A 12557-nucleotide genomic window follows, 5' to 3' on the forward strand; every position below is an offset into this window, starting at 1 on the left:
TTCAGATGTCAAAGGTACCTTCTGATCATAAATGTCAATAGGTTGAGCCCGTGTGACCTTTATGTGCGAAGTTATATGGGGTCAAAGTTTTTCGGTCAGAGTTAGGATGGTTGTACAGACTTGTCGTTTTGTTTTTTGGAATCAGAAGATTAAACTGCATCTGAAACCAAGGTCAAAAGGTCAAAGGTCACATTAGAAAAAATGTGCTTATTTTGGGAGGAAACGAGCAAAAAAGAAAATGTTTGGTTTTGATGCTAGATTTGGATATCAAAGGTACCTTTCGATCAAAAATGTCAATTGGTTGACACCCGTGTGACCTTCGTGTGCGAAGTTATACGAGGTCAAAGTTAATTTTCAGACATTTAATGCAACAACTCCCAGTTCCAAGGTGTGACATGGTTGATATTTTTGGACCAGTTGCAAATGGTATAGGGGAATATTTTCAAAGTTAACGGTCATGTGATCCGAGGTCACCAAAGGTCAATTAATGTCAAAAAACTAGTATTTTGGGGGTAGAAAATGGGCAAGGAAAAAAAATGTTTGAATTTTTATAGTTTGATGCTCTAATTTAGGTTTCATCAATCAAAAATGTCAATAAGTTGACCCAAGATGACCTTTGTATGTTAAGTTATATGAGGTCAAAGTTAATTTTCAGACATTTAGTGTAATAACTCCCAGTGCCAAGGTGTTACACAGTTGATATTTTGAGACAAGTTGCAAATGGTATAGGGGAATATTTTCAAACTTAACGGTCATGTGATCCGAGGTCACCAAAGGTCAATTAATGATAAAAAACTAGTATTTTTTGCGATAACTTGAGAACAAATTGTCCGTTAGGGTTGGGAGTTGCTTCAATGTAATCCAATTGTTGACCCGCATCTGGGTGACCCTTGACCTCAATTTGACCTCTGGTGACCTCTGGTGACCTTTTTAGTGTTTTAGGGATTTTTACAGTTTTGATGCTATTTTCAGATGTCAAAGGTACCTTCTGATCATAAATGTCAATGGGTTGACCCCCGTGTGACCTTCGTGTGCGAAGTTATATGAGGTCAAAGTTAATTTTCAGACATTTAATGCAATAACTCTCAGTTCCAAGGTGTGACAAGGTTGATATTTTTGGAGTAGTTGCAAATGGTATTGGGGAATAGTTTCAAACTTAACGGTCATGTGATACAAGGTCACCAAAGGTCAATTAATGATAAAAAACTAGTATTTTTGCGACAACTTGAGAACAAATTGTCCGTTAGGGTTGGGAGTTGCTTCAATGTAATCCAATTGTCGACCCGCATCTGGTCGACCCTTGACCTCAATTTGACCTCTGGTGACCTTTTCGTGTTTTGTGGATTTTACAGTTTCGATGCTATTTTCAGTTTTTAAATGTACCTTCTGATCATAAATGTCAATGGGTTGACCCCCATTTGACCTTCGTATGCGAAGTTATTTGAGGTCAAAGTTAATTTTCACACATTTAATGCAATAACTCCCAGTGCCAAGGTGTGACAAGGTTGATTTTTTTGGACAAGTTGCAAATGGTATAGGGGAATATTTTCAAACTTAACGGTCATGTGATCCAAGGTCACCAAAGGTCAGCTAATGTTAAAAAAGTAGTATTATGGGGGAGAAAATGGGCAAAGAAAAAATGTTTGAATTTTTTACAGTCATGCTCTATTTAGGTCTCACCGATCAAAAATTTCAATTGGTTGAACTCCGGGTGACCTTTGTCTGTGAAGTTACATACAAGTTCAAAGTTAATTTTTTGACATTTAATGCAATTAAATCTCAATGCCAAGGTGTGACATGGTTGATATTTTGGGACAAGTTGTGAATGGGGTGGTGGAACATTTTGAAACTTAAAGGTCATGTCATCTGAGGTCACCATTGTTATCATATCTGTTGACACGCTTGTAGGTCTCTTATATTTCTTACATTTGCGACGCCATATTTAGATCTCAAAAGTGCCTTTTGATAAAAAATCCGGTCACATTTTGTGATCACAAAAGTGTTGGCTATAGTGTTGGTTACTTTATGGGAACATGTAGGACCACAATTACTTGGACTATTTCAGCCCAATCTTGCCCGATAATATTATGTGTATTGTCATATACCCCAAGCAAGGAACCACAGTGCCCTTGGGCTCTTGTTTCATTTTGGTTTCCGTAGGACGGTGAAGAGATTCAGGTCATCCGCAGTATGCTCCGTACTCTACGCAGTAATCTGAGCAGTCAGGACCCCAGCCATCATTCCTTAGACATCCTAGAGCAGAGTATATCGTCATTATTGCAAGAACAAGCGCCCTCTAAACCTCCTCCGGTGAGTGTATAACATGACTGTCAAGTCTGCCTGTAGAAAAATAGTCCTCCTGAAATTCACTCGAGCATTAATAATTTGTTACTTGATAGCATAAACTATCCCATTTACTGCCATTAGGATTCATGCTTGAGCGCACATAATTAATTGACCAGCCACCTTATGATTGCAAACACAAGTGCTCTAAAAAATAAATGGCCAGCAATACTTTTCTGTGTGAAAACAAATTTCGCTTGACCACTGAATTAGCACACTGTGTGTTAAATCATGCATTTGTGCAGAGGAGTATTCAGTATGGCTAACTCGGATAGATATTCAATTTCCCATGTTTATGGCCAAAAACAGGGGACTTGGATGGTATTTGTTATAGGAAGGGAAGATCGTAATGTAAAACAAACAGTTGGAACTAATTACCTTTCTCTCTTGTATTAATGTATAAAGTGGACGGTGTTTGTATTAAGTCCATGTATTAAGTGAATGTATTAAGTCCATCACCCTTTATCTCTCTCTCTTTCATCCTTTCATTTACAGAGAGGACCAGATAATTCTTTGTCGAGGTTCAACAGTGGTGTGGGTCTTCCTAGTAGGTCTCCTGTTCCAAGTGATATGAGAAGAAGCCCCATGGTAACATCTATGGGTAAGTCACAGAACCACATGATACCATCTATGGGTAAGTCACAGAACCCCATGGTACCATCCATGAGGAAGTCACAAAGCCCTATGGTACCATCTATGGGTAGTCTCAGAGCCCCATAGAAATCTATGGGTATGTCACAAAACCCCATGGTACCATATATGGTTAAGTCTCAGAGCCCCATAGAAATCTATGTGTAAGTCACAGAGCCTCATGATACCATCTATGGGTAAGTCACAGAGCCCCATGATACCATCAGTGAGTAAGTCACAGAGGGCCATGGTTACATCTATAGGTAAGTCACAAATACTGAATGTAAACTTTAAGGAAAAATAACAATAACAATGACAATTTTTTTTCTTTTTCTTCCTTACTACCTTTCTGGCTTCCTTCCAAAACGTGTCATTGTCCAGGATAAAATCCCCTATCATTATAGTGATGTGACAACTAGGTGAGAAGTATAAGAGTCCTTTAAACACTAGCCATGTTTAGAAGTGTTTTGTTAATTCTAAGGAGTATCATGGAATGAAAGCTTTGGGGGGGAGAGAGAGTAGGGCTGGGAGGGTTGTGGAACAGGGGAAGGGTAAGGCATTAAACAAAGAGATCTTATAGCAGTTTTTTGATGATGTTACTAAATTTGTTTCATATTTTTGGTTACTTTCAGCTCGCACGAGAAGTCCAATGCAGAGTAAAGATATGCAGAGCCAACCTCAGACGAAGGTGCTGTACTTTACCGAGAGAACGGTCACTCCATTCATGACCTCTATACCAAGAAGGTAAAGGTCAAAGGTCACAAGCATCTGTAAGATCCCAATCATATGAAAAAGGAGATAGCATGTGTTAAAGTAGCATTTTGCGTCCTTTTCTATGATTTTTCTCAACCTAACTGACTCCACTATGCCATAACAACATACATAACTACCTTATCTTACTTCAAATGTTGGCATAAAAGTCGAAAAATTTGCAACTTTCAACTTTTTTTTTCTCCAAGATATTTTCCGTTGAGATCCCAATAAACCTCGCCCATAATATGAATATTTAAACCTACGAACGTCATTGACCAATACGTAATACAACACTATGCTTGATTTGTGTACAGTTTATATGGCAGCTGTACCAGGGAGTTCCATAACAACCCCCTAGTTGTACCAACGCAAAGTCTTGAATCTATTTTTAGCAACGGCTCATAACTAAACCTGCATCTCTGATTGGTTGAATTCAAAGTAGTGGGTTGGGGGGAACTGTTTGCGATTAATTTTAAATGTGGAATTTGTCGTGGACACTTTTCTCATTATCTGCAAATATCCTTAATTACTCGCCAATTAACGTTGTTCGCTGGGAAAAACTTGGCTAATATCTTAGTTTGCTGTTTTGTGATTGATATATGTAAAAAAAACTTGATGGACATGTCAAAAAAGTAGAAACTGCGACCAAATGCAAAATGCTGCTTTAATGTCATGTGAATATCAAATGTTGAAAGGAATGAAATCTGCTTTCTAAGCAGATCATCAACAGAATATCAGAAAACATTGTTTTTTGCGTTATTGTCACAACAGATTTCCAATAACCCCCTCCAAGTAGCGGAATCATCTGAGCAATCAATATTTTTTTCTCTCGTCTCAAATCTACAGGTTAGGCGAAGTTACGTTGAGAGATTTTAAGAGCATATTTGACAAAGAAGGTGAATACAGGTATCACTTCAAGGCCTTGGATCCTGAGTTTGGTACAGTTAAAGAAGAGGTTAGTGTGGACTGTTGTTGTTACAATGTATATGATTAAAGGTATGACAGTCATTGGGTGATCACTCAGATAGTGGTGGAGAATGGAAGGCTATGATGTGTTAGACATGTTGTCCTACATGTCGTGTGGCTCAGTGGTGGGCAGTGGTAGGCTGTCCTACTTTTGTCAGCCAGGGTAGTGTACTCATGGTAGCTGTGACAGCCGTATGACTCAATCTTTTATTTTACAATCATCATCGATTCATCTCTAATCGAGAGACGGAGAAAATAAACCAGCCTGAAATCAACGGAACTTTCTAATCATGTGTGTTATAAGCTGTATATATATATATTTATTGGAGCTAGGCTTGTGCTAATAGCCTACCACATCATTCCCCCTATGGCAAAGAATAGTACCAACTCTACTGAGCTATAAATCATCGTCATAGCGACACAGCCACATTACACTGTATTGAATGTGTAGTTAACAGTATGGAATGTAACCTAGCAAACATATATTGATGGCCATTTTATCATCATGGCCTTTATTACAATGTCTTCAAATAGCTACAATCTAGCAAAGATACATCAGTTATGTATTGTTATGCTCCTTGCAGAAATCTGGATATCAAATCCATAACTTTATCAGATTCAAATTAATCTCATTTTGGAGCATTTTGTAGCAAACTGTCAACACAAGTACATTGTGTAATTATGGAACAATCAGAGATATGTAAATTACTATCGATACTTCTTTTGATGTACACTTTGGATCTGTTAATTGTGAAACTTTCAGTTGACAACGTAAAAACGAAGAGCAAAATATGACACACATGTTCTAACATGTAAATCTACTTGAAATCTGACAACATTAAAGGGTGTGAAGACTCACGCAAAAAGAAACTTCTAATGCCGGTAATCTGACCTAGTTTCGAATGAGGTGTAACAGAAGTGTTAGACACCACCATCTCTCCCAGAAAATACACACACAGCTTGCTACCGTCGGTAATTAGACACTAGTGTACAGTCAGTACATACAGCTGCGGTCAATACCCACAGCACAGTGTACAAACAATACAGCGATGGACATCTCAGGTCCAGCTAAATATAACAATGAATCATGTTTCATTACTGTCTGCATTTTATAGCAACAAGCAGGAAACGTCACTTGCAAGCAACGTAGAGTTAACTTTTTCAGAGCGCGGCACGCGGTTTGGGGCGAGTCTTCAATGCCTTTAATGGCTTGAATCCAGCTTGATGAAACCTTTATTTTTTCATTTTCTCCAAAACTTGCTCCCTTCAGGTCGTTGACGATGATGACATCCTACCTGGATGGGAGGGGAAGATTGTCGGCTGGGTGGAAGAGGACAACGGTTGAAGAGAAATCTCATTTGTAACCCCTCAAGAGCTGATGTGTATGACAGAGGGCGCCAGACCTAGCATATTGTCGCACAGTTGAGCGGGTGTGAACGGAATTGTCAAAAGTTTTGAAAAAGTGTCAGTGGAAAAAAAATTAGCAGTGCAATGTTTTGCTTAAGAAATTGAGTATGTGTTAGTTGAAGCTTTGAAAAGCATCGCCGCTATTGGCCGCCAAAGGAGAGAATAGCACTGTCATCTCTCCCTCCCACCCCACCATCCCACCTGCTACCACTCTCCCACCCCCATCCCACCTCATACCACTCTCCCACCTCAGATTCAGCTCCCACTCATCCCACTCACCAACGAAATTACTTTCATTTCTGCTATGGGAGTTTAGACACAAATTGTATGGGAAAACAGTAACCAAACCTGCCCACCCCCTCACCCACCCCCCCACCCTCCCACCTTCCATCCAGCACTTTGTCTGTTTTCCTCGTGTAATGTAGTTCTCTGTTGTGATGCCGTCGTTTGGCCGTCATCTAAATATGTTGTATGTCCGGGTATATATCTGTGTGTGTGCTTTCAGTGCTACACCTATTGTTTTTTTTTTGGCAGGGATAACTAGTGTCAGCAGTCAGTGACATAGTATGGTGTAATAGAAGAAGTATTTAGTGTTTACTTCTTTCATAGGCTGTGTAAAAGGAAGTTGGCCTGACGTTTCGATCCTACCAGGATCTTCTTCAAAGGCTAATATAATTTTCTTCAAAGGTATTTTAGCCTTTGAAGAAGATCCTGCTAAGATCGAAACGTCAGGCCAACTTACTTTTACACATTCTCCTACACAGGCTCACTAGTGGATAAGCAGTTTGCTAACAGTTTTATTTTATTTTTCTTTCATAGATGTAAGGTTTCTGAGCTCTGATTTGTGGTAAATGACTAAATGCACAAATGCTCTGTGTGCACACAAAAAAAAACACCTTGTATTTGTATTTTAGCTATTTTTTTGTAGTAATATAATAATTTCATTTAAAAATCTGTCAAATACCTTGAAGTGAAGGTGCTACTGGTTTCTTCGCATTTCTCGACGATGTCTCTGTCAATTCTGATATTTTTAAAAGATCTGAAGAGAGCTTTGATGGTTGAATAGTTGAAAAGAGTATTTTGAAATATTTTCACCACTCTGACCCTTTCGGTTGTTGCTTTTATGATAATTCATAGAGCACCATTAACCAGAAAAAAGAAAATATCTGCTCAAGGCGTCTTACAAAAAGTAATATACAAACGGACCTACCGATCAGAGAAAATTTTGAGTCTTTAGTCTATCTTTAAGAGTTTCCTCAGAGGTTGATGTTTTACTATGCTGAGGCTAAGAGTTTCAAAGCTTTGAGTCATCATGGCCAGACTTTGTTACAGGTTGAACAATGTTAAGAGACTGAGAGGTGCGTAAACTGTGACCAGGCGTGTAGACAGAAATTAGACTGCAAATATTTTGTTACATCAGTTTTGGCTTCCACTGCACTGTAGTTTAAATACCAATGAAAATAAGAAACCTCTTGAATAGTAAGCAAAGTATGCAAATCTCGGTGGCTCTCTTTGTAAAACAGTGGTTGCTTTGAGGGATGAATATATAGAAAACAGAATATGCTAATTATAAGATGTCTCTCTTACCAATAGATATATAATCTTGCACCTATCTCTATCGGGCTTTTCATGTAAAAAACCTCAGAAAATTGTTATTTTGTACAAAAGACCACCTTTTGTGTGCGAAAAGGGTATTTCAACATGTTGAAAGCAGAAGTACCTAATTTGCATATTATATTCTGGGCTATGTTACTGTCAACTAATTATTGTACTAAGTACTGTCAACCTTTTCCTTGAACATGAGAAGAAATGTTTTCATAACATGCAAATTGGCAGAAAATAAAAACAGACGCAAATTAATCATGCAAATGGATCTGACCGAAACAAAACTAGCTTTTAAATTGTTCACATTTGAATGCGATACATATCCAGGGTCTGTTGATTACGAATTCATGTGTCTTATAGTCATATTTATATTAGAGGCTGATGGATTTGATCCTGTTGCTTTATACACAGCCAGGATTAAACTCTATGTGTACTGTAGCCTACTGTACTGTACTTATTCTGTGTTGTAATGTAAGGAAGGTTGGTTATAGGTGTGGAGGGGGGGGGGGGGGGGAGGGGGAGCGTGTTTGCTCCCTAAACAAAATGTACAAATAGTAAATGCAAGCACATGTTGCTTTAAATTCCGATGTTATTATTCTCTCAAAAGGAATAGTGTAATTGTAGTATTTATGAAAAATTAATAATTACTTGTCATGGTTTAGAAAGATTAATCTTGTTAATTTCAGTTTTACTGAAATTTGCGTAAAGGTTCTACAGCTTGTATATTAAACCAGCCACTGAATTCTTCAAAACCCCTCTCTTCCCCTCCCCCTCCCCCCCCCCAAAAAAGGCAGAATGTGCGTCACTCGTCTTAAGCCATGCTAACAAGATTAAAGCCTAGTACTAAAATGTAATATATAATTAAAATTTACTGTAAAAAATGCAAAGGTGTGTTAATATTCGATCGGTGAAGTGGTTTCTATATGTATTTGCTGGTGATAGGCTCTAAGTATGCAAGCGTTGTTTTGACCTGCAATTAATGGATAGGTGTAGAGTGATCCTTGAATGTGGCCTACTTGTCATCAACGATTGTGTGAAGTACTACCCTGGATACTGTGTGTTAATGTTTGTTATTTATCTCGAAAATATGCAAACTTGAACAGACTAGAAATCAAACTTGGAAGTATCTCTTGTATCACATTGTATTAATGTATATTAAAGTTCATTGCTTGATGGTTTAACCAACATTGACCTGAGGATGGAGTGGCAGGGGGTGCCATGGGGAAGGGTGGGAAGGGCCTTTATCATACAGGCCTGCTTTACAGTTGTGCAAGCACTTTTCTGTCCATTATCACTCTTTATAGGAGATGGGTTAAGTTATCTACATAAACAGGTAATCAAATATAGTGGATTGTCTTCCCCTTCCAGTCCTACCACCAATTCCCCCCCCCCCCAGCCTTTCCAGTTAAACCCCCTCTCACCACCACCCACTCAGCCCTCCATACCTACAACCAAGGTAGCTGACTGTTTAACGCCTTTGATTGCAGTTCTGTGAAACATTTGCCCTCGCCTGAATATTCATGCAAGAGGTGAATACATCATAAAATGGTGTTTGTTGAAATTAGGTGTCAAAGGTCAAACATGAATGTCTCCCTCTCTCTCTCAGATGAAGTATGGTTTTGTTAAACTTTAGTTCAAGATGTATGTACCTTGGGTATGTTGCTTAATAACAATAATTACAGCCATACTGGAAGAGATTACCTTGTTATAGCAATGAGTTCAATCCAAACTAGAAGCTCCCACCATAACTGCTACTCTCCTTATTGCTTTGAAGCGTAGGAGGCGGGGGCTCCACCCCCCACCCCAAATATTTGTGATAATTTGGGCAATATGCTGAGAATTTTTCGGGCACCTACTGAAAGAAAAATAATTTGCAATGTGTATTTCAATGGTTTAACTGATGTTGTTAGTATTATCATTATTATTGTAACGACTTCCCCAATAATCCTAACCAATATGGAAGGGTAATAACACGGAAAATGGTTGTATGTTATTGGCATGTGATGTAATAACCGATGAATGCCTATATGATATGCAGATTAAGATGTTGAACGCGCGAAAAATTTTGGTTATATTTTTCGGGCAAGTCGTTACAGCCCCCCCCCCCCAAAAAAAAATCAAAGTAGGCTCCTATGCCTATGCTTTGAAGATCAGAGGTTTTGTCTTATCTTGGCTTATGGGATTTCTAAAGTACTTTGATGGAGATACTTCCACTCAAACTTCATTTCAGTTATATGTTAGGTGAAATATGTCGAGATGGTGTCTCGGTGAGGTAAACTACGTTGAGAATCAGTAAAATGCTTTATGAGCATCGAATATAAGTGACCGCTATTTGAGTTATTAGCATGAATCGGGGAAATGGTGGTATCCTTTAAGGTTTAGATTAGGGATAACAATCTTATTTGAAATTGAAATGCGTGACAAATGGACATATCCAAGATTTCTGGAGGTTGGAAGTGTTCAGAGGACAAACCCTATCATAGTGTCCCTACCTTTTAATAAATAGTTTTATACATCAGTTATAAATACGCAAAGATTCATTCAGATGTCATAAAATATCATTTGTCCATAGTAGTATTAGTTTAACGAATTCCATGCACAAGCAATAGGTTTTAGTACTACAGTATGTAACTATATCCATGTAAATTTATGTAAGGATTATGGCGAAGTCTTACAATGTGGAGGCAGTGTATTAATCAGCATGAATATTCATAGTATTTTCAAAATGTGCATATATTTGTCTGTCTTATCCAACATTAATATGATGTTATATGTGAATATGTGTGTTTGTGTGTCATCCAGTATTTTCCAATTATAAATGGAGAAAATGAAACTATAGTTCCGTTTTGTCTATATTTGCTTTATTGTTCCACTCTCGGCATATACATTACCCCGTGCTAAGAAACCTGGACCCGTCTCATACTCCATTACTCTTTTAATAAGAATATCTTGTCTTCAGAAAGTATGATATCATACTGCTTAATGGCAAAATGCTGTGATATTTTGCAATTTTTGAAGTTATTTATGCTAGGTCTTTTTCCACCTTATTTTTTATTTGTCCACAAATATTTTGTCAGTTTTTTTTCTTCCGACACTAAATTTGGCGACCCTCCAATCTATTTTGATCATCCCCACACCCCCCCCCCCTCTTCCCCCAATAGAAAAGGTGGCTAACCCCAGTTTGAATATTAAGGATCAAGGGTTCATTTAGAATAATTGGCGTTGTTGCGTACAAAACAGATCTTTCATACTTAAAGCAGCATTTTGCGTCCTTTTCTATGATATTTCTCAACCTCACTGACTCCACTATGCCATAACGACATACATAACTAGCTTATCTATTTATATTTTACTTCAAATGGTGGCATTAAAGTCGAAAAAATTGCAACTTTCAACTTTGTTGTTTCCCAAGATATTTTCCGTTGGGAACCCAATAAACCTCGCCCATAATATGAATATTTAAACACTACGAACGTCATTGACAGATACGTAATATAACACCACACTTGATTTGTGTACAGTCTATATGGCAGTTGTACCAGGGAGTTGCATAACAACTCCCAACGCAAAGTCTTGAATCTATTTTTAGCAACGGCTCATAACTAAACCTGCATCTCTGATTGGTTGAATTCAAACTAGTGGGTTTGGGAACTGAATGCGATTTAATTTTGTATGTGGAATACTCGCCAATTAACGTTTTTGGTAGGGAAAAACTTGGCTAATATCTTAATTTGCTGTTTTGTGATTTGATGTACGTAAAAAACTCGATGGACATGTCAAAAAAGTAGAAAACGGCGACCAAACGCAAAATGCTCATGAATAAACATACTATTCACTGATTGGTGGAATTCAAACTAGTGGATTTGGAGATATGAAAACTTTGTCGAGGACACTTTTACTCGTTATCGATATAAATCGTTAATTACTCGCTAATTAACGCTCTTGGTAGGGTGAAACTTGGATGGTATCTTAGTTTGCTGTTTTATGATTGATACATGTAAAAAAATCGATGCACATGTTAAAAAAGTGGAAAAAAGCGACCCAACGCAAAATGCTGCTTTAAAATGTTCCCGACCCCGTCTTTTCTGCAAAGCTACCGTACGTTGTCTTGTTCATATGAACTGCAATAGCGCCCTCCATTTGTTAATACGGATAATAATTTGGCTCTGATGCAGGGCACATACATTTGAAAGCGTACATTTTATGCTTAACCTGTTCAGAACTGCTCACTTCGGTGTATGTTTTTCTGAACCCAAAGTTAGGAACAAAAGACAGCAATCAATTAAACTGCTGAATGTGAGCTTACATATCTAGTATATGAGGTCTGTTTGGAATGAAATCGGAGTCGAAAACATATCTATATATAATGTTTTAAGCTTTCCCTTTTTACATAGACCTTTAGAGAAATTCACGTTTCGCCTTTCACTCATTTATATATGTATTATGTTGACAAGTGTATAATGCTTGCACTGTGCACATCATGTCCAAGATATGGAATATCAGACATCAGAAGTAACATTGTCACATTGAACAATGTGGTGTAAGGGGATTGGGCATGAAAGTGAATCAGTAAGTCGTTTGGTTTCCGTCAATAGGCTCTATCCTGGATGAATAATTTTTCTTATATATATATATATATATATATATATATATATATATATATATATATATATGTATATATATATATATATATATATATATATATATATATATATATATATATTAATGTATATATATATATATACAAATATATATATATATATATGTATAGCTAATTAGGTCGATATTGTTACAGTCTTTCACTGCAAACGGCGCTTGTTCCTTTCAGTCTAAAAGTTGTTTAAATGTTGATA

The 12557-nt window shown here is 37.5% G+C and overlaps 1 protein-coding gene across 2 annotated transcripts in view; it reads left to right on the top strand.

Annotated features, from left to right (window-relative positions):
- Positions 1–10546, top strand: part of LOC139977005 (dixin-like) — a 34294-nt gene extending 23748 nt beyond the window's left edge. For both annotated transcript variants that reach the window (XM_071985944.1, XM_071985945.1), the window contains 5 exons: positions 2161–2310; positions 2839–2944; positions 3606–3717; positions 4573–4681; positions 5963–10546. In XM_071985944.1, the coding sequence (XP_071842045.1) occupies positions 2161–2310; positions 2839–2944; positions 3606–3717; positions 4573–4681; positions 5963–6037 (552 nt within the window). In that variant the 3' untranslated portion in view covers positions 6038–10546. The remainder of the gene's footprint in view (positions 1–2160; positions 2311–2838; positions 2945–3605; positions 3718–4572; positions 4682–5962) is intronic.
- The last annotated feature ends 2011 nt before the right edge of the window (positions 10547–12557 follow it).

This window comes from Apostichopus japonicus, chromosome 12 (assembly GCF_037975245.1).
Source record: "Apostichopus japonicus isolate 1M-3 chromosome 12, ASM3797524v1, whole genome shotgun sequence".
In the NCBI taxonomy this organism is placed as follows: Eukaryota; Metazoa; Echinodermata; class Holothuroidea; order Aspidochirotida; family Stichopodidae; genus Apostichopus; species Apostichopus japonicus.